The sequence below is a fragment of the Hydra vulgaris genome, chromosome 07 (assembly GCF_038396675.1).
Source record: "Hydra vulgaris chromosome 07, alternate assembly HydraT2T_AEP".
Classification (NCBI taxonomy): domain Eukaryota; kingdom Metazoa; phylum Cnidaria; class Hydrozoa; order Anthoathecata; family Hydridae; genus Hydra; species Hydra vulgaris.
In genome coordinates this window covers 30,935,948-30,958,629 of record NC_088926.1, presented here as the reverse complement: position 1 = coordinate 30,958,629, position 22,682 = coordinate 30,935,948, and the positions used below count along the sequence as shown (strand labels likewise).

At 27.9% G+C, this 22,682-nt stretch overlaps 2 protein-coding genes and 1 long non-coding RNA gene across 3 annotated transcripts; all 3 read left to right on the top strand.

Moving 5' to 3' along the window:
• Window positions 1-1,655: 1,655 nt before the first annotated feature.
• Window positions 1,656-3,986, top strand: LOC136082152 (uncharacterized). Its single transcript, XM_065800692.1, has 2 exons — window positions 1,656-1,824; window positions 2,536-3,986. The coding sequence occupies exon 2, from the start codon at window positions 3,284-3,286 to the stop codon at window positions 3,893-3,895; it is 612 nt and encodes a 203-aa protein (XP_065656764.1). The 5' UTR covers window positions 1,656-1,824; window positions 2,536-3,283; the 3' UTR covers window positions 3,896-3,986.
• Window positions 3,987-5,010: 1,024 nt separating this feature from the next.
• On the top strand, window positions 5,011-6,913 carry LOC136082151 (uncharacterized). Its single transcript, XR_010639437.1, has 2 exons — window positions 5,011-5,963; window positions 6,068-6,913. It is a non-coding gene; the product is annotated as an uncharacterized LOC136082151 (long non-coding RNA).
• A 7,275-nt stretch (window positions 6,914-14,188) lies between these two features.
• LOC136082695 (uncharacterized) lies at window positions 14,189-14,650 on the top strand. Its single transcript, XM_065802115.1, has one exon. It carries the CDS (start codon window positions 14,189-14,191, stop codon window positions 14,648-14,650), a length of 462 nt encoding a protein of 153 aa, XP_065658187.1.
• The last annotated feature ends 8,032 nt before the right edge of the window (window positions 14,651-22,682 follow it).

The window sequence follows — 22,682 nt, the reverse complement described above, 5'->3', positions numbered from 1 at the left end:
TTTATTATTATTGATGATACCACAGGTTTGTAAATTTTTGAAATTTTCCTGATTTTTTTGATAAAATATATGTTAAAAGTTAAGAAACATATTTAAACAAAATTTAATTTTACAGGTCATGGATTGGAGCAAAAAATTGTGGCTTCATTGAATGAAAATAAACTTCCACTTGAAGAAATGAGAGGTCAGGCATACGACAATGGTGCAAATATGAGAGGCAAAAAAAAGGGCTTACAAAAAAAATTTTTAGATAAAAATAAACGAGCACTCTTTGTCTCTTGTACAGCACATTCACTTAATCTTGTTGTTGTTGATTCTGTAAAAGTTGGATTGGAAATTGTGACATTTTTTGGAATTATTCAAAGCCTTTATAACTTTTTTTCCGGTTCCACAAAACGTTGGAGTATTTTAGAATCAAAGTGTCCATCACTTACAGTTAAATCTTTAAGTGATACAAGATGGGAGAGTCACATCAGAGCTGTAAAAGCGATCAAGGAAAATACGCAAAAAATTTATGAAGCATTGCGTGAAGTTGCCAAAAGTGATTGTGATGGAGCCACAAAATTATCAGCTGAATCCATTGCTGCTAAAATGGATACTTTGGAATTCATAAGTGGAATTGTTATTTGGCATGATGTGTTGAACGAAATAAACTGCACAAACAAAATTATTCAGTCAAGTTCATCAAATGTCAAAATTTCCATTGAAGTTTTAAAATCCACTGTAGCATTTTTGGAATCCAGTTACAATCAGACTAAATTTGATGAGTACGTTACCACAGCAAAAATTTTGGCAATAACTTCGGGTCTAACATTCGAGTTTACCGATCTGTCAACTGAAAGAGTCAGGAAGAAAAAAAAGTTTTTCGACGAAGTTGAAACAAACCAAGTTCCTGTTTTAGATTCCAGATCAAAATTCAAAACTTTAGAACAACCATGTCTCCTTTTCAGTTCTTATTTGAAATTCCGAATATTTCAAACATGAAAGAAGGTATATTGAGAGATAATTGTAATTTGTTGAAAGAAACTTTAACCGACAAAGACGAAAAGGATATTTCTGGAGAAGAATTGATGACTGAACTTTGTTTGTTGTCACGAAAAACAGATAAAAAAAAATCCACTAGATGTTCTAACATTTATATTTACACGTGATCTTGAAGAAATATTCCCCAATACTTGTATTGCATTGAGAATCTTACTAACAGTTCCAGTCACTGTCTGTCAAGGCGAAAGATCTTTTTCCAAACTAAAGTTGATCAAAAACTATTTACGATCAAACATCAGTCAAGATAAGCTGAACGGACTTTCGATTATTTCTATTGAGAGCAAAACAACAAAGTCATTAAATATGAGGGAGCTGAGACTTGAATTTGCTCAAATGAAAGCCAGAAGAGTGCCACTTCCAAAACAATAAAAAAATTATAATTTAGGTTTAGATAAATTTTCGAATTTTCCATACTTTTATTTCAAACTTAAAATTTCGATTATATTTTCATTTTTTATATGTATAAAAAAGTAGTCAATAGTGTATGAATTTAATGATAAATACCAGGCGGCATTTTTTTTTTTGCACACACTAAGAAATACCCGCGAGCCGGTGACACGAAATAGATTACCTCCCCAAAAAGTTAACTCCCGGTTAAAACATTCTAACTCCCCGGTTAATCTATTTCGAAATAAATTAACCCCGAGAGTTAAATTATTTTAAAATATAGCGAAATGGATTAACCGGGGGCTTAAGTATTTCTAACCCCCATGAAATAAATTAACCCCCTATAATACACGTTTTAAATAATTTAACTTATAATTATATCTACAAAATTGTGTAAGTATTCTATTTTAAAATTTTTTTAAAATATATTTAGTATTATATATATATTAAAATATATAATATATAACTATTTAGTGAGCGTTGAATAAAATTACTTTATAACTGTTTATTTTTGACAAGCCTTTATATTATATATAAAAAGGAGATCAAAACAATAGTATTAGTAGAATAATAGTATTAGTAGAAGTTCGTGCAATACCGTAACTATTGTTTTGATCTACTATTACTATTGTTTTGATACTAATACTTCAAAACCATTCGCTTTTGCTAATAATAATGTCTAAGGTTATAGAGTTTATATCTATACTATAGTATAGTATAGTAACTATACTATACTCTCTCTCTCTCTATATATATATATTATATATATATATATATATATATATATATATATATATATATATATATATATATATATATATATATATATATATATATATTTGTGTGTGTGTATATTAATATATACTAGTTAGCTATATAAACTCTATTATATATATATAAAAGTATATATATATATAAAAGTATATATATATATATATATATATATATATATATATATATATATATATATATATATATATATATATATATATATATATATATATATATATATATATATATATATATATATATATATATATATGTATGTATGTATGTAGGTATAAATATACATTTTATAATATATAAATATACAAATTTTTCCAGAGAGTTGCTTGTTTCCAGTTACAATGAAAGATTTGAAAGAATTGGCATTTCAGCTAGCTGAAAAGAACAAGATGTCACATAGCTTTAACGAAAAAACAGGAATGGCAGGCTACCAGTGGGCAGAAAGCTTTATTAAACGCAATCCTGTTATTTCTTTGCGTATGCCAGAAGGAACTTCTGGAGCTAGACCAATGGGATTTAACCGACCTGCTGTAAATAAAATTTTTGAACTATTGACTAAAAGCATAGATGAAAATAACATAACTCCAAATAATATATATAATGTTAACGAGACAGGAATTTCTTCAGTACCAAAAAAAGTGTCAAAAGTAATTGCTAAGATGGGTAAAAAACAAGTTAGAATTCTAACATCAGCTAAACAAGGGAAAATCATAACAATCAAAATGTGTATGAGTGCCTCTGGTATATACCTACACCCCTTGATTATTTTCCCCTATGTTAGAGCTCCCAAGAATGTTAATATTATCGAAAAAGCTCCTCCAGGTACTATTGCATCATATCATCCTAGTGGTTGGTTGCAAACAGATATATTTTTGAAGTGGTTTGACTATTTTCTGTCCTTTGTAATGCCATCCAAAAAAAGACCTGTACTGCTATTATTAGATGTTCATGCAACACATACAAAAAATATGGAGTTCATAATGAAAGCACATGAAAATTGTGTTATTGTTATTTGTTTTCCACCACATTGTTCACACCATCTGCAGCCACTAGATGTCTCGCCTTCATGGCACCATTTAGTAGCAACTATTCGAACAAAGTTCGTATTTGGCTGCTTACACATTATCCTAGAGTTGTGACCGAATATCAGATTCCAGAACTATTTAGAATAGCTTATATGAAATCTGCAAACATGTTGACAGCTGTAAATTGCTTTAGAAAGACTGGAATAAGTCCACTTAATACTGAAGTTTTTGGTGATTGGATGTTTGAGTCTTCAGAAACAACCAACAGGTCATTTCCTGAGATGGATTCAGCAATACCAAATCTAACAACCAAGTCTCAAACACAAACTATTTCACTGCAAGAATTATCCCTGACATCTTGCTCTGAATCAGAAACTTCGTCTTCAACAACTATGGCTTCTTTCACAATTGCTTCACCTGCAGAAATTGTAAGTATTTCGAATGAGAAAACTCAGCAAACTCGCAAACGATGCCAAAAGAGCAAAACAGCTATACTCACCAGTTCACCATATAAAGCGGAACTGGCAAAAAAGATGGTTATAAAAACTAAAAAAAGGAAAAACGCTCAAACAGTTGACAAGACTGTAGAAACAAAAAATGATACACCTGCAGAAATTGTATCACGAAAAGTATACCCCCAGCAATTTTTGTGATTTTTGTTTAATAACATTTTCAAAAACTATTGCATTTTTTTCTAAATTGCTAAAATTAAAAACTTTTTTGTTGTTGTCGTTGTTTGTTGAAATACACTAATAAAGACACAGTTCGTTTTTATTTTCATATTTCATTAATCTAAACCTTACGGGGGCTGTTATGACCCCACTTCCCTGTATATATATATATATACATATATATATATATATATATATATATATATATATATATATATATATATATATATATATATATATATATATATATATATATATATATATATATATATATATACATATATATATATACATATATATATATATACATATATATATACATATATATATATATATATATATATATATATATATATATTATATATATATATATATATATATATATATATATGTATATATATATATATATATATATATATATTTTAGGGTGCGATTGTGCCTCTCTATAGGGGCACAACCGTTTTTTTTGCTAAGTCTAATTTTTGTGTTATAACATTTTCAAAAACCGTTTTATTTTTTTCTCAATTGCAGCAATTTAATGCTTAATGATGTGTTTATCGAAATAAACACTGTTAAAAAAACGCATTCCGTTTTTTTATTTTCATACCCCATTAACCTAAACGTTACGGGGGCTGTTAAGCCCCCACTTTCCCTGAGTATATAAATATATATATATATATATATATATATATATATATATATATATATATATATATATATATATATATATATATATATATATATATATATATATATATATATATGTAAATTATGTTAGTGTATTTTACAAATAGAGTGCTCAATGTTCTTAAAGAACAGAGCAATAATTAATTAGTAAAAAACACTTATCTAACTTTTATCTTTGACTTGAAGTTTCACCATTGCTGGATCATCAGGAAGAGTCTTCAGGAACTCTTCCTGATGATCCAGCAATGGTGAAACTTCAAGTCAAAGATAAAAGTTAGATAATGTTTTTTACTAATTATATATATATATATATATATATATATATATATATATATATATATATATATATATATATATATATATATATATTGCCACTATTAATATATGATATTATAATAGTAGAAATATAATTTATATCCATATCAATAACTAATTAACAGATTTAAAAACAACACATTTGGAAAACATCAAGTTTAAACTTTTTTCGTAATTCGTATAAGTTGTTCCAAGGGAGTTAATATATTATGGGGAGTAAATTTGTTTCGCCGACAGGGGTTAATTTATTTCAAGGGGAGTTAATCTATTTCGAAATAAATTAACTCCCCGAGTAATTTTTTACGCAACGGGAGTTAATTTATTATGGGGGTTATTTTATTTTAAAAAAAAAGCAAAGAGAACCATTTGTTGGGCAGATTCACAAGGTATTGTGGATGCCGTGATGAAAGCTAGAGAGATTAATGAAAAAGTATACATAAAGGTATCATTGTATTTTATATTTACATTAAAATTTAATTTTTAATTTTTAATATAATTTTCAGAAGTAATTTTATTTAGTTTAGGTAATGGCTGACGGAGGCCAGGGTTTTCTAAAAATTAGTGCAACAATTTTACCAGAAAGTTATCATCCAGAGCTAAATCGTGAATTAACCGAGGATATAACTGAAGAGTTGAAAACTTGAAGGAACTGAGTTTTCCTAAAAAAATAGATCCTTGTATTCTGAAGGGGGTACAACCAGCAAAAAAGGAAAGTTCACAGGTGTTCACAGATTAATAATGCTTTGTATAGTACCTCAAATCAAAGAAAAAAACATGAAACTGCTGTTTAATCTAATTAAATTAGATAGGATTCCTTTTGTTTTTGTAGCTGATTTTAAATTAATTTTGGTTGTTGATGGTCTGCAGACAGCCACTTTAACAAATCCTTGTCCATATTGCAATGTTAAATTACAGTCCGAGGATTAATTACACAGGAGGAAGAAAATATATGCGATGTAAACTGCAATTTAGATATTGCTTTGAAATCTTTGAACAATAGATGTGCAGGTTTGCTAGCATATGGTGATCTGAGAAAATGCTACGACAGGTAAAATTTTACAACATTATGTTTTAAATAATTTTCTGTTATCAATGTCTTTTCACCTGTTTAATAACAAACATTTAATATATATTTAATATATATTTTATTAGGTTTCAGCTATTAGGAGGAAGAAAAAATAGAGATGCCCCAAACACTATGAGCACAGTGAACCTTCCACTTTTTAACGAACCAGATTCTATGTTAGTTATAGCTAAATGCCCTCCTCCTGAATTACATTTAATACAAGAATTCGTCAATCATGTTTTTTGGAACAGAATTTTGCCACTTTTAGGCAGAGAAAAAGCCATGCTATGGCCCTTAAAGTTAAAATTGATTTCAAAAAATTACCAATTTGAGAATTTGAAAAAAAATTTAGAGACAGTTTTTACTAATTAAAATCAAAATGAGTTAATTCTTATATTTTATTTAGGGTGAGGTCTTTGAAGGCAATGCATGTCGTAAGTTACTTCAACATGCCGATAATCTTCTTGAAGCTGATGTCCTCGGTTAAGTTAGCCCGTTATCGTTGTTACCTTTAGTTTTATTGCTAAAAGCAATGGACAATGTTGTCAAATGTTGTTTTGAAACTGGAAAGGTTTCGCACAATTTATCTTATTACCTGCAAGTTTTGAAAACAATGTTTCAGGCAAAAGATTTATCTGAAATTCTCAAAACACACGTAATTCTTTTGTGCCTTTGTGAACTAAAATCAGATTATGGACTAGGACTTGTATCTGAACAAACCGGAGCCTCAATCCATAGGGAATTTTTAAAGCATTGGTCACGTTATCAAATTAATATAACTACTGATGTGTCGTATGGAAGGCGATTGATGAAAGCTGTTGAGGAATTTAGTTCGAGGCATTTATAACACTTTTATTTTCTATTTATTTTAATTTTATTTGTTTGAACCCCGTTTTTTTTAACATTATTTATAAAAATCTTGATAAAAACAATTTTTTACCTCTTTTATAGTATGCAAAAGTGTGGTTTTGCTGCGTATTGTAGATTTATGATAACTTTCAAAAATATTGCAGGTAGCTGAAGTAATTAATAAATAATAACAACTTTAGAATTTACAGTTTTCTCTATTACCATATGCCAGATGAAAAAATATATTTTGAATTAATGATTAAATTAAAGTTAGTTATAAATCATGGACGAGCAGCTAAGATTTTAATTTCAACAGATTTGTGATCTACAAAAAAGTATAAAAAAGGATCTGCAAACAGTTTTCGTTGACATTTTTATCGATCTTGATTTTGTGTGCAATGTACAAATAAATGATATTTATTTGTCTTCAAAAATACTTAATTATATTATTTTTGCTGATGACACTAATGTTTTCTTTTCTGACTCAAATTTAAAAAATATTTTTTATATTTTAATCTCAGAAATAATATATCTTAATGAGTGGTTTATAGCAAACTTTCATTAAATATTGAAAAAACAAAATATATTTTGTTTGCTATCCCATCTAAATCCGAGAACCTTCCACTTAAATTACCTGAACTAACAATTTACAATTTTGAAATAAAAAGAGTTTTTTCAATGAAAATACTCGGATTAATTTTCGATGAACATTTAAATTGGAAAAGCCAAATAAAGCTAGTCGAGAACAAAGTTTCAAAGACTATGGGGATTATGTACAAGACAAAACATCTTTTGAATAAATTATGTTAAAAAAATTTATACTTTTTATTTATACATAGTCATATTAACTATTGTAATATTGCCTGGGCAAACAATCATTTATCTTTTCTAAAAATTATTTATACAAAATAGCAAGCAAGTTGATTTGATTGAAGCAAGCAAGTTGATTAGTCTTGGGCGCAGATAGATACGAAAGTGCCGAGCCATTACTCAAGGAAATAAATGCTCTAAACGTATACGAACTAAATATATACCATAACTTGTTATTTATGTTTAAACTTCAAAATGAAATTATTCCAAAATATTTTTTTAAAATTTTTACTTAATTTAACTAATCATAAATATGAAACAAGACACTCAGTGAGTAATTATCCCACTAAAATCACTCAAAAAATCTGGACTATATACCGGGGACCGCGCTTGTGGAATTATGTTCTTGACGAAAATATGAAAAAAATAAAATCTATTGATACATTTAAAAGAACTATAAAAACACACTTACTAAATTTAAACATTACGTACATTCTCCCACTTTTTTGAAAAAATGAAATAAATTTTTTTTTTTTTATATTGTATTGAATATGTATACAGGTATACGTACCGCAAAAACAACCGTACCGCAAAAACCACACTGTTGACTTAAGTGACCTAGCATGTAGAAAAAGATTCAGGATTCAAAAAACTTGATATATTATGATAGCTAATATGTCAGACTATAAATTAAAGGAGCTTGTTTTTTTTATTTGTTAAATACTTTGGTATTTGCACTAGAGTAAAAATTTCAATTATAAAAGTGTGTAGTTTTTTTTGTTTTGTAGGAACCTAGAAGCCGTATCAGAAAGTAAGTTAGCAAAATATAGTTTTTCTATTACCTATGGATTATAACTAGATACTAAAAAATGTTTTTTTCTCTTAGTGGTTATAAATCTTTATAATACCTTCATAAAGAAAAAAGTATTATTGTTGTTTTTGGGGTACATTTTATAGAATTCACTTTATAGACTATGTTTTGAAATAAAAAACAACAACAATAAATTACCATTGTATTTGATTTTTTTCAAAGAAAATAATATATATTTTTCTTAAAAACAATATTTGAACGCAGCAGTAATAACACAGACATCTAAAATGGTTGCAGACTTTATTAAATTATTATAATAATAGGTTACAACAACAATGTTAAGATAACATAGAGAAATAAAATAGTACTTTAACTGATTGCTTTAATTCAAAAAAAGATTATTGATTGTCGTTGCATTCGTTAAAATGGTCGTATATCAGTCTTTTAGATGTGGAGAAGTGCTGGTTTGCTGGTAAAAGCATAACCGGTTTGACACCATCAACTCTGCAACACACTTTGCTGCAAATTGAACATAGAACATTAAGACAATTAGGACATTGCTTTAGACCAAAAGCTTGACATTTCCTTTGTTTGCAAAAACATTCAACTTTACATTTAATAAGTTTCTTCTTTCTTTCTTTTGGCTTCCTTCTTATGCTATATCTATGTTATTTTTTTCTAAATCTATTTGATTAAAAAAATTATCGTTAAACATTTTAGAGTACATTAGTCACTTACAGAACATATCTAAATACTAAAAAACAACTTTCAAGTAAAAATTTAGATTTTGCTCTAGGTACAAATACAAAGTAAGTGTTAATAAATTCTTGCAATATATATGTTCAAATACTATGTTTTTGTCCAACATGACTTGCAATACAATGTTCTAAAAATGTTATTGATTTTGAATACGTAAAAAACACGATGCAAACTTTGTTTAAAACACTGCAATGACATCTTTAGAATCAAGAGGTTACATAGAATCAAATATAATCATAGTCAAAAGCGGGAACACATGTATAGACTATAAAATGTTATTTTAAAAACAACAATGTTGTTTTTAGGTATACTTATCTTGTGGTTTTTGTGGTGCATCGGGTATTTTCTCCAAGATTAAGTTAGCTGTAACTGGTTTTATTTAAAGGAGATCAAATAATATTAGGACACGCCAAATTTCAGCTTCATAGGTTCACTAGCTGCAGAGATACAATCGATAAATTGAATGCGGTTTTTAAGGTACACATACAAAAAACAACAAAAGTTCAGTTAAAAATAACAACAAAACTATTTCTTAAAAATTAATCAAACTAGCTGGGAAGAACTGATTTTAAGCAACTCTAAACACATTCAAGACAGTTTTTCTCAAAAGCAAGTAATAAAAAAAGTTATTGAGATGTGCTTTTTTTGGTGTTTTTGCGGTACGTATACCTGTACGAATATGTACTGATTTGTAATTTTTTATTTGTTATTTTTAATAATGTTTTTCAATTTTTTTTTCTCTTTCTTTTTTAACTTTATTTATTCATTAACTTTTTTTTAAATTTCTTTTTTAACTTTAAATTCTTTTTTAACCTTTAAATTTTTTTTTTTAAACTTATTAATTTCACTCTTTTATATAATATTGGAAGATGTAAAGTTTTATTGTATTTTTCTGTAGTTCACGAAGGGGCTTGATGATAAGACACTTTGGATTCTACTTGCCCCAGTCAGCTTGTAATTATATATATTTGTTTAAATTTATAGATAACATTGTAAAATGTGTAAAATGACTAAATAAATAAATATATATATATATATATATATATATATATATATATATATATATATATATATATACAGTTTACAGGTCAAAAAAGTTTTTAATTGTTATATAATTTGCAGGCTTTGGTGTTTGAGGTAATTCAAGAGCTAACTTATGTAATTAATTTACAGATAAACACTTATCAGCTATAAATGATATGTGGCACATAGCCACAAATCTTTGATTTTAGTACCACTGTGTTATTTGTGTTTTTAAAGTGTCTTCAGAACATATTTAATAAATCAGCTTTTCTTATTGCAATAAAATTAGATTAGGACACAAACTACTGATTTAAGGCTGAAGAAGATTGTTAATAACAAACTCCTTGTGACATAAATCTGGCGTGGTGTCAAGTCATCATAACTTAACTTGTTCTTAATTGTTTCTGCCTTAAAATACTTACCTTGGAAATTGAATAACCATCAATGCTTCACGAACTATTGTTTGTAACAGAAATTTTGCACTCAGTGCAGCCAAAACTATTGCAAATCGTAATTTAGTTGAAACTAAATTTTTCTCAGTACTTTTTTGAATAAAAATACTAAAAACATAAGACTTTTCTAAATTTTCTAAAAAGCTGGAGATACTGTCTACCATATTATCTCCATTATCGCAATTATCTAAAAATTTTATTGTCTCCTCAAATTTTTCACTAACCAACTTTTGTTTTATTTCTAATGGACTCTTATAACCTTTAAGGTTGGTCACCACTAAATAAATCCCAATTTTTATTAAAACTTGTTTTTTTGAATATCTTTCACTTTTTTCCAATTCAATATAATTGTAGATATTTTTGAAATCTATTTTGACATAACTTTAGTCTATTGATAGTTATTTCAATTTATTTAGGCATAATTATAAGATTTTACCTTGAAAACGGTCCCTAGCAACAATAACTTAGGTTTAAAACTGCTTTCTCTCTTTGGCCTGACATTAGCTTTTAGTCTGATTTTGTTAATCGCGCTTTAATTTGATAAGCTAACATGTTTTTCCTAACGTTTATATCGTATCGTTTTATTATAACGTTTATATCGTATCGTTTTATTATAACGTTTATATGATAAAAGTGTGTAAGTAAAGTAAGTAAAAGTGTGTAACAAGAATTGTATGATTCATTAGATAGTATCATGTGATAATTTCTTGAGGTATCACCAAAGCTTTATACTTTTCATATTGCCCAAAAAATATTTTTATTTACAAAGCTTAACTTAAGTTAAGCTTTGTAAATAAAAATCTCATCTTTGTTGTATTTTAATTAGGGAATTGCTGATGTTTTGAGATTAATGAGTCACTTCAACATTGAGAGTGGTTTAAAAAATTGCAAAAAATTGCAATTAAAAGCAGTTAATTAGGGTTGACTAAGTAAAGACCAACAACTAGAAACTTATAAAGTTTACTCATTTGGAAATTTTTGATATTTTTTCAACAAAAAATGTCAAAAATTTCCAAATGAGTAATTCAACAAAAATCATAGCTTATAAATGACAAATTTTTTGCTTCAAGTTTTCAGGGTTTGATCTACATATAATGATATAGGGCTGAAGAAACACTGATGTCAAAAGCAAAGTACTTGACTATTTTACTATAAGTACTAATTTTTTTTGTTTTATTTCATCAGCTGACCCTCCAACTTTTGATGCTTAACCAAAAAAATCAAAATTATAGCTTTTCACGAATTTTGGCTATCACGAGTTTTGACAATATTTTTGGTTCTGACCCTTTATTTTAAGCATATAAAACGTTCATAAAATAGGAGGTTCTAGTTTATTGTGATTTTAAAGTTATGATTTTTCAAAAATCATAACTTTAAAACTTTTTAATTGATTTCCGTTCTACTTTCATTTCAACCCAACTGTGATTCATAACTATTTTATTAATCTATATGTTATTTTATTTACATATTTTGTAAATTTACATACATGTTAACTTATATATTAACATGTTAGCTTACATATTAACATTTATATTTACTTATATATTAACAATTATATTTACTTATATATCAACAACTATATATTAACATGTTAGCTTATACATTAACATTTACATATATATTAGCTCGACAATTTTCTATAAAAGGTTGGATAAAATTACTTATAAGGACCAGTTCAGTCACATTTAAAAATTTCAAAGAATTGCATTAAATATCCTCTAAAGACATTTAAAACAACAGGTGACATCCACTGTCATGCAGGATCAGGAAGGTTAAAAAAACTACTAAGCGCAAAAATAATTTTATTTTTCGTCAAGTAAGAGCCAATCCGAGTTTAAGTTAAGGAGAGAATCAGGTGGTCTTTAGATAAGTGAAAGCAAGTAATTTTTAGTGATGAAATTAACTTTGAAGTAATAAATAGGAAAAGCAAAGTTCTTGTTAAATGATTTAAATTGGAAAAGTATAGCTATTGCTTTATTGTACCGAGGTTGCAAAGTGGCGGCTGGATTGTTGGTATTTAGGGCTGCTTTATTTTAACGGAGTAGGGTAGGAGAGTGTAACATTTTTACAGGTCGAATCAACTAATATATAGAAGGGCTAGAGAACTGCCTAGTTTTATTAGTGAATATGTTGATTGAATAAAACGATTGGTGGCAATTTCAACAAGATTCAGCGCCTGCCCACACTGCTCGTACACTAAAAGATAAAAGAAAATGTTTTTTTTGCAAATTTTACTGCGCCAATTTTTTTTGAAAGTACTGTATGTAAATTTGTGCACATTTATGTATATGACCGACCTGTTTCTCAAATAGCATTGGAACAAATTTGTTACACATTCGACGGTTTTTTTTTAATATAAAAACCATCTTTCATAAACTTTTCATAAAAAAATTAAGTAAAAATCTATTTATATTATTACAAAATCGTTGTGTAAAAATTTCACGAAAAGAAATCACTGGAGAGATTACTCAATAACCGTTAAAATTTACAATTCAGTTGTATAGACGACTTCAAACTGTTTATTCATTACGTTAGTGCAAAAGAGAACGACGTAGTGCTTTTTATATTTTATATCAGTGCTTTGATAATAGAATATCTTTAATAAAAAATCTTTTTTAAATATTTTATGAAAATAAAAAAATAATCCCGAACTATTGGACGTTATAAGCTGAACGAGCGTTGTTTATCGCGCCTAGAACGTTTGAAAATACCGTTTACGGGCGCGTTTTACGAGCGGAGCTTCATTTCAAGCCCTGATAATATATATATATATATATATATATATATATATATATATATATATATATATATATATATATATATATATATATATATATATATATATATATATATATATATATATATATATATATAATATGTAATATAAATATATATATATATATATATATATAATATATGTATATATATATAATATGTAATATAATATATATATATATATATATATATATATATATATAATATGTAATATAAATATATATATATATATATATATATAATATATGTATATATATATAATATGTAATATAATATATATATATATATAATATGTAATATAAATAAATATATAATATATTATATATATATGTATGTATGTATATATATATATATATATATATATATATATATATATATATATATATATATATATATATATATATATATATATATATATATATATATACAGTGTCTCAAAAAATTATCCGACCAAACAAGTTTTTCTTAAAAAGAAATGTTTACGCTCTAAACTATGCTAAAAACAATGAATTGCAATACTAAAAGAAACTTAGTATCAAATAGGCTTGTAAAAAAATTATCCGACCAAGCGATATTTAGGTAAGTTTAATTAATTTTATGTGAAGTTTGTTGAAATATTTTAGCAAATTTTTACACACTTAATGAAATTGCATAACAAAAAACTGTTTTTTTGTAGTAAAAAAAAAAAGTTACGTATAAAAAAAAGATTTCATGTTTTTTTAAGTAAAATGGTTGGAAGTAAACGTCACTGGACTGTTTCTCAGAGAAATTTAGCTGTCGATCTAGTCAATCAGGGTAAAACCTATCGTCAGGTGCAGCAAGAGACTGGGATTCCTCATATTACAGTATCCGACATAATGAAGAATTTGATCGGAACAACAGCCACAAAAAAAGAACAGGGTCGCAAAAAAAAAACTTCTAAGTCAAGAAAAATCGCTTCATTTCTGCTCGAAAACTGGCTGAGCAAGCTGAAGAGAATTATGGAATCAAATTATCCCATCAGACAATCAAAAAATCGTATCCGAGACCAAGGATATCAAGGACGACTTGTGTGTAATAAACCATATTTGAGTAAGAAACACATGAAAAGAAGATTGGAGTTTGCTCAGAATTTCAAAAACATGCCGTTAAGTTTCTGGAAAAAGATCCTGTGGAGCGGAGAAATCGAAATTCAACTTCAAGTCATCTGATGAAGCCCAAAAAGTTAGGAGAAAAGCTTGAGAAGCCTAAAAATTAGGCTGCGTGAGAGGAACTGTCAAGTATGGTGGTGGTAACGTGATGGTATGAGGTTCAATGTCTTGGAAGGGTGTCGGAAAACTCCAATTTATTGATACTTTAATAAATCAGGTGCAATACAGAAACATATTAAAGCAAAATTTGAAGTCATTTGCTCGAAAACTTCGGTTAGGATCTGATTTTGTATTTCAGCAAGATAACGATCCCAAGCATAGTGCCACTAAAACCAAGAAGTGGTTTGCTGAAAATAATGTTGAGGTCTTGGAATGGCCCGCACAACCACCGGACCTTAATCCCATTGAACATTTGTGGGAAATTTTAGACCGAAAAATTGAATATCGGTCATTTTCCAAAAAAGATAACCTCAAAGTGGCAATTGAAGAAGCTTGGGAAAAAATTCAACCAGAAGAAACAAAATCTTTAGTTGAATCAATGCCTATACTTCTAGAAGCTGTAATCCAAGCAAAGGGAGGCCCAACAAAGTATTAAAATAATTGTTTTGTTATATAACAATTTATTATGAAACAAATAATGTGTTCGGTCGAATATTTTTTTGACAATAAAAAACGACCTAAGTTCCTTTATTTTAAGATTGAAAACTTTGTGATTCATATTTTACATTAAAATAAATAAAATCTATTTAAAAACATGTTCTTTTATTTTAATTAATCTTGAGTTTACCAAAAAAGTCTAAATTTACAAAAATACAGCACTTTTTTTAGAAAAAATATTTAAAAAAATGTTTGGTCGGATAATTTTTTGAGATACTGTATATATATAATATATATATATATATATATATATATATATATATATATATATATATATATATATATATATATATACATATATATATATATATATATATATATATATATATATATATATATATATATATATATATATATATATATATATATATATATATATATATATATATACAGGGGCGACGCCTTGAAGGGGGTAGGGGGGGAAGTCTCCCCTCCCAGAATCTAGAAAAGAGAAAAGTTGGGAATTTCCTTGCCACGAGTTGGGACAGTTGGGAAATCGGTGATAAAATCAAAAAATATTTTCTAGTTAAATAAAATTAAAATGTTTGCGAAAATCCATCAAAGCTCTAATTTTTTTTTGACTTGGACAAATAAACTTGACGTTTATTGAACGGCTTAAGGCTGTTTTCCACAAGACCAAATAAATTGCGAAGTCATAACGAAACGCCCTTTTGATTTCCACGTTGTTGTTTTTTTTCGCGCAACTTTTTTTTGTTATCAACAATAAAAATGGCAGCTGCAAGTTTATGCAATAAAAATAAGAGCTGTAATTTTATGTTTGACTAAAAGCAGTTATTCATTTTTTTTCATACTTTCTACTTTGAAACGTGAATATTTATTTCTATAAATTAATTTTAACATTTCTGTCTTTGTATCAAAGATATGATAGCATTTATAATGATATGATTCATTTTTTAATATAATAATTTTATATAAAGCTTTTTATCAGAAAGTATAATAAAATAAATGCTAAACTCTGATATGAACGTTTTGCGCCTGTTATTACTTCCAATTATCAATATACTAAAGTAGGATCAGAATTAGGTTTGTAGGAGTAATAGGCCTAATTAGAATATATAATAGGATTATTAGTCTTATTCTATTATTATAAGACTCTTATATCTTATCACATTTATTAAGAGTGATAACTTTTATAAACATTGAATCATTTAAAAATTACGGTAAATTATAGTATCTGCGTTTGTTTTCCAGTACTAAATATGAATAGCAAAAGATATAAATTACAATGCTGCGTATGCAAAGCAGTATTTAATAACGACTATAAAACCAGTCATGAAAGATCCGTTCATGGTGGTAGAAAGGTTCATATACAAACAGTGGGAGCCCCAGAGAATCCTTTTGTAGCCTCCTTAGCTTCAAAAAAAAACAAAAAATGGAACCTCAGAATGCCGAAGTGGATGATGAAATACAAAGTAGTGAATATACAAAGTTAGACTTGATAATAATTGAAACATCAACTTCAACATGTGGTATATCCATAGAAGAAGAAAAAACATCTTTTAATAAAAAATTTAAAGAGGACGCAAGTTCAAAAATTCAAGATAATTATGCAAAAGGGGAAAACCCGGGTAATGTTGTAGTCCAGGAACAAGCAGAGAAATTTACAAAATTAAATTCTAAATCAGATCATTTAACCCAGTTTCATGACCAAGATGAAAAGGATGACACGAATATTATTAATTTGGATACTACTGAAATAAGCAGTGAAACAACAAATTGGACTTCGCTTATGGGGAATTTAGGTGTTTTATTAGCTAATCTTAAAGATTGTAATGACATTTATAAAAAATATTGTAGAGAAGAATTAGTAAATGAAAAATTCGCTGCAATTGAAATGGTGAATGCAACAAGTTCTGTGGTGGAAATGTCAAAAAATGTTTTGAAAATGGGAAACGCTTTTATAAAAAAAGTCGATACCAAAGCTCAAAATATTATAATTCACAAATCAGATTCATCAGCATTGATAAGCCATGACCCAGGTTTACTTCCACATACAATTACGGGTAATCAAAAATTGTATTTAATCCAGTTAGGGCCACACCAAACAAAACTTGCTAGTTTCCCAAGTGACGGTAAAAATAGATTTAATCCCCAGTGGTACAAAGAGTTTGAACATTTAGAATACAGCACCCAGAAGGATGCCACTTTTTATTTTGTCTGCCGCCTTTTCCCCAAGGGTGTTGGAAAGAAGGGAAAAACTGAAGATGCTTGGATAAATGTTGGGGTGAGATCTTGGTCTAAGATGAAAAGCTATGGGAAAGACAAAATTGGAAAGCTTCAGGGGGACTTTACCTCTCAAGCACATAAAGTTGCATTAAGTGAATATTGTCACTTTCTTATGAAAAAAGGGCATATAGATCACCTTATTGATTAATCCAGTAGACTTGCATATAGATCACCTTATTGATAAATCCAGTAGACTTGCATATAGATCACCTTATTGATAAATCCAGTAGACTTGCATATAGATCACCTTATTGATAAATCCAGTAGACTTGCATATAGATCACCTTATTGATAAATCCAGTAGACTTGCATATAGATCACCTTATTGATAAATCCAGTAGACTTGCATATAGATCACCTTATTGATAAATCCAGTAGACTTGCATATAGATCACCTTATTGATAAATCCAGTAGACTTGCATATAGATCACCTTATTGATAAATCCAGTAGACTTGCATATAGATTACCTTATTGATAAATCCAGTAGACTTGCATATAGTCCACCTTATTGATAAATCCAGTAGACTTGCATATAGATCACCTTATTGATAAATCCAGTAGACTTGCTCTAATAGAAGAGCAAAAAAAAGAGGTTCAAAATAGAAAAAAAAAATTCAGTCGAAGAATTCAAGTCGAAATTCTTATCGATACATGCAAGACTTTGGGAAGCCAAGGGCTAGCGTTTAGAGAATCAGACAGTGCTAATCAAGGTAACTTTGTTGCAATTGTTAATCTTATCTCTCGCCACAATCCCACTCTAAAATCCTGGATTGAAGATAGAGCCCTTCGTCCATATAGAGTTACATACACGAGTCCATCGTCTCAAAATGAAATGATTAGTTTAATTGCAACTGAATTAAAGAGTAAGATCATTGATGAAATTAACAGCTCCAATTTTTTTTCCGTGATGGCCGACACTACTCCCGATATGTCACATAAGGACATAATGAGTATAGTTGTGAGAACAGCCAGTGAAAACGGTGAGATTCGGGAAAGGCTTTTGAAATCCGTCGAATGCACTGATAAGACTGGAAAAGGGATGGCTGAGCTAATTTTATCTTCTTTACATAAAGAAGGCATTGACACATCAAAGATGGCTTTTCAGTCGTATGACTACGCGAGTTCAATGTCTGGACAATTTAAAGGAGTACAAAAGTATATGTTCATAGCATCTGTATTGTTACTGATATTTTGTATGTTCTTGGCAGTACTTTCAATTACATTAATACTGTCTAAAAAAGAAGAAGTGGGCCATAATGTACCTTACATACCTTGTCAAGACCACAAAATAAACACTGCTCTTGAACATGCCTGCAATGTTAATGCTTTAATACGAGAAGTGTTTAATGTCCTCGAACACTTGCATGTTTTCTTCACATCAAGCACAAAAAGATTTAGTCATTTAAAGCTTGTAAACCTGTTTAGAACAAGATGGACCGCACGAGCAAAATCTGTTTAGGCTTTAAATCAGTGTTTGGAGAAGGTTATTGATTTTCTTCAGAGCATCTCAAATAATAAGATTTTTGATACTAACACGAGAACTAAGGCAATGGGACTTCTGAAAAAAGTAACAACTTTTGATTTCATTATTACTCTTTTCTTCATGAAGAATATCATTGAGAAAATAAAATTATTACAAGAAATCTTAGAAAGTCCAAATTTCAATGTCATTGACAGTATTAATGTAATTGAAAGTACTGTAATTGAAAGAACATACAAAATATCAGTAACGATACAGATGCTATGAACAGATGCTATGATGCAGAAAACGATTACGAACGACACCATAGATTATAATAGCAATGGAGATGAAAGCTTTTTACCGGAAAGAATTCAAAAAGGTCATTGACTCTCTAGCCATGGGTTTAACCAAAAACTCGGCAGCATTAAAGGAAATATTTGCCCCTTTCACCAAAATTTTTATTTTTCCGTTATATAAGGATAATTTGAGTATTGAAAACTTAACAAAAGCAAGCAAACTTTTTCCTCCTGGATAGAAGGATCATATTCCAGACGTTCGTGTGATGAAAGGCCAGATGGAAATTTTGATAGATATCTGTTTAGAAGAAGGTGATGAAGATTTTAACTCATCAAGAACACCAGCCAAGACGCTGCAAGACATTTTGTACCATGTTGTGAAGTTAAAGGATATACTGAAACAAGCCCATAAACTATGCATTTTTGTAATCACAGCTGCTTATGGTGTAGCATCAAATGAGCGTTCTTTCAGTCAACTCAAGATTGTAAAATCACATCTGAGAACAACAATGAGTGACGAGAGATTGGATAGTCTCATGCTACTGAAGTGCGAAAAAGAACTTTGTAAAAGAGTTAACCCCGACCATCTAGTTAAACGATGGGTTCAGTTGAAGAAACGTCATATTATAATCAAACAGTAGAAAAAAAATGATAGACTGATGATAAAATATTGTCCGTATAAGTTTTGTAATAAAATAATATTTTCCATATTCCATATTCCATATTCCGTACTAACTCATTTCCGTTAAATTTTAAACTGCTGCCAGAATGGTTTGTAAAGTTTATTGGATTTGTAAATTGTAATATTTTTTTGGACTAATACAATTTCACTATGAATGGGTAAAACTTTTAGATGTTTTTTGAATTGAATGTTTTGCATATATGTAAAGGAAGCTATGTTTTGTTAATAGATGTTAATAAATACTGATAATTGGCAATTCATGAGAGTGAGTGCAGTGTAGTATAACAATCAGTAGATTTTGTAAATAGGACAGAAATTGATTTCTTGAATTCCCCCAGTTGGGAAAAACAAGGTCTCTTCCCCCTTCCCCCCCCCCCCTGATATTTTCTCACGCAATATATATATATATATATATATATATATATATATATATATATATATATATATATATATATATATATTTATATATATATATATATATATATATATATATATATATAAATATTTACTGAATAACCATTACTGATACTTTTGTGCATTGACTTTTTTGTCTTTTTTAAAGATGTGCATACCATTTTTTTATTTATTTTTTTATTTATTTATATTTTTAGTTTTGCCGTAGAAAGTTACAATTTATAAAATAACATAAATAATAAAACAAATGGTTGGAGCAAGAAGAAGTAATCAATTTGTCTTATCACCAAGCCCTATTGTGGCTTCACAATGGGGCTTGGTGATAAGACAAGATCGTTTTACAGATCGTTTTTTAAGATAAAATATATAAAATCGTGATAAATGCTTGTGATAAAATATATATAAAATGTGTAAAAACTACGTTTCACAATTGATATAACTGTTTATATATAAATTCGTTTTGTAAAATAAATTTAAAACAAATAAAAGTAAAAGCAAATAAAAGAAATAAATTGTGTTTATTTTTATGTTTTTTACTAAAAAAGAAAAAGAAGATTTAAGTCCGTAGATTATAAAAAACGCTTTGATTCAGTTTTAAACTGTTCAAGTGTATTTATTTTAATAATAACAATCTGGGGAAAAAATTTCCACAAAGAATGTCCTCGGTGTTGGATTGAGAATGAATTTGACTTTAATGTAAATTTTGGGATGACAAAGTTGTTATATGAGAATCTAGTAGGGTGTATGACCTATTTCGCTAAAATAGGGTTGAAATATCGGCAATTCTACAGGCATGTTTTTGTTTACTGTAGAGTTTTTTAAGCTTAGTATAATTTGTGCTTGCCCAGGCCATGTTACCATAGCTTAGGTAACTATGTATTAATGGAAAGTATAAACTTTTTAAAGAAATAAAATTTAGGAAAGATTTTGCTTTCTGCATTAATGAAATATTTCTTGAGAGCTTTCTCTCTGTTTATATGGAGCTTTCACGACAAATTTTTATCCAAGACCACACCTAGAAATTTTATGAAAGTTTCTCTTTTTATATTAGTATTTTTTATTTTTAGATCAGGTAGTTTAAGAGGAATATTTTCATTTTTATTTGGTTTAGAAAATAGGATGATTTTGGTCTTTTTGACATTTGACGAACCACTCGTTTATTATATGTAATTCAATGTTAACTATGTTAAAAAGTATCTTAATGTCTCTATGTGAATAAAACAAATTTGAGTCATCCGCAAACAAGATTAAATTTAATAAGTTTGATGTTGAATATAAATCGTTTATATAGAGTAAAAATAATAATGGTCGCAAGATCGAACCTTGGGGAACCCCGCAAGTTATTGCGCTATATATTGTTTTTGTTGTTTTTATTGTTTCATACTGAATATATTGCTTTCTGTTTGATAAATAATCTTTAAACCAAAGTAAGTTGTTGTTTTTTACTCCATACATTTCAAGTTTTTTTAGAAGAATGTCCTGATTTACAGATCAATAAAAACTCCTAACGTAAAGCAGTCATTACTAATAGCATATATATATATATATATATATATATATATATATATATATATATATATATATATATATATATATATATATATATATATATGATATATATATATATATATATGATATGTATATATATATAGATATATGAGTAACTAGCTCAATTATAGCATGGTCGGTTGTGTGGTTTTTTTTTAGTCCAAAATGTTTATCGTATAAAAAAAAGTTTTCCGTCAAATAATTGTAAAGTCTATTATATATATATACATGACGCGTTCTAGTAATGGAAAAACATGGTAAAACTGATATAGACCTAAAATTATTAGTATCAAAATCATCTCCAGATGGTTTATCTGGGACAATACCTAATTTCAGATGATTCGATGATATCAAGTACTGATTTTACGACAAAGCTACTGATATTATCAAAGCCCGCACCTTTGTTGTTTTTATAGAGTATTTAAAGCGGATCGCAATTCATTAGAATCTAGATTTGTTTCTTTCATAATCTTTTCTGAGGTAAGGTTCTTAATCAAGTAATAATGAAATGTTGCAGAACTCGACGGAATTTCTGCTGCTAATATGTGACCCACGTTAAGAAAAAAGCTATTTAGATATTCAGCTATTATTATCTTATCACTGACTAACTTACCATCAATCAAAAGCTTTTTTGGCGGGTTGCTGTTTATACAGTTATTATTACGATCTCTTTAATCGTATTCCATGTTTTCTTGGCATTTCCATTGTTTTTTTTAACAAATTTGAATAATAAAGCTTTTTTGAGTATTGTTTTTTTTTTTCAAACAAGATTTTATAATTTTTG

Excerpts from the sequence above, each read along its gene's own strand:
- LOC136082152 (XM_065800692.1), top strand. The coding sequence starts at position 3,284 with ATGGCACCATTTAGTAGCAACTATTCGAACAAAGTTCGTATTTGGCTG.
- LOC136082695 (XM_065802115.1), top strand. The coding sequence starts at position 14,189 with ATGGTTGGAAGTAAACGTCACTGGACTGTTTCTCAGAGAAATTTAGCT.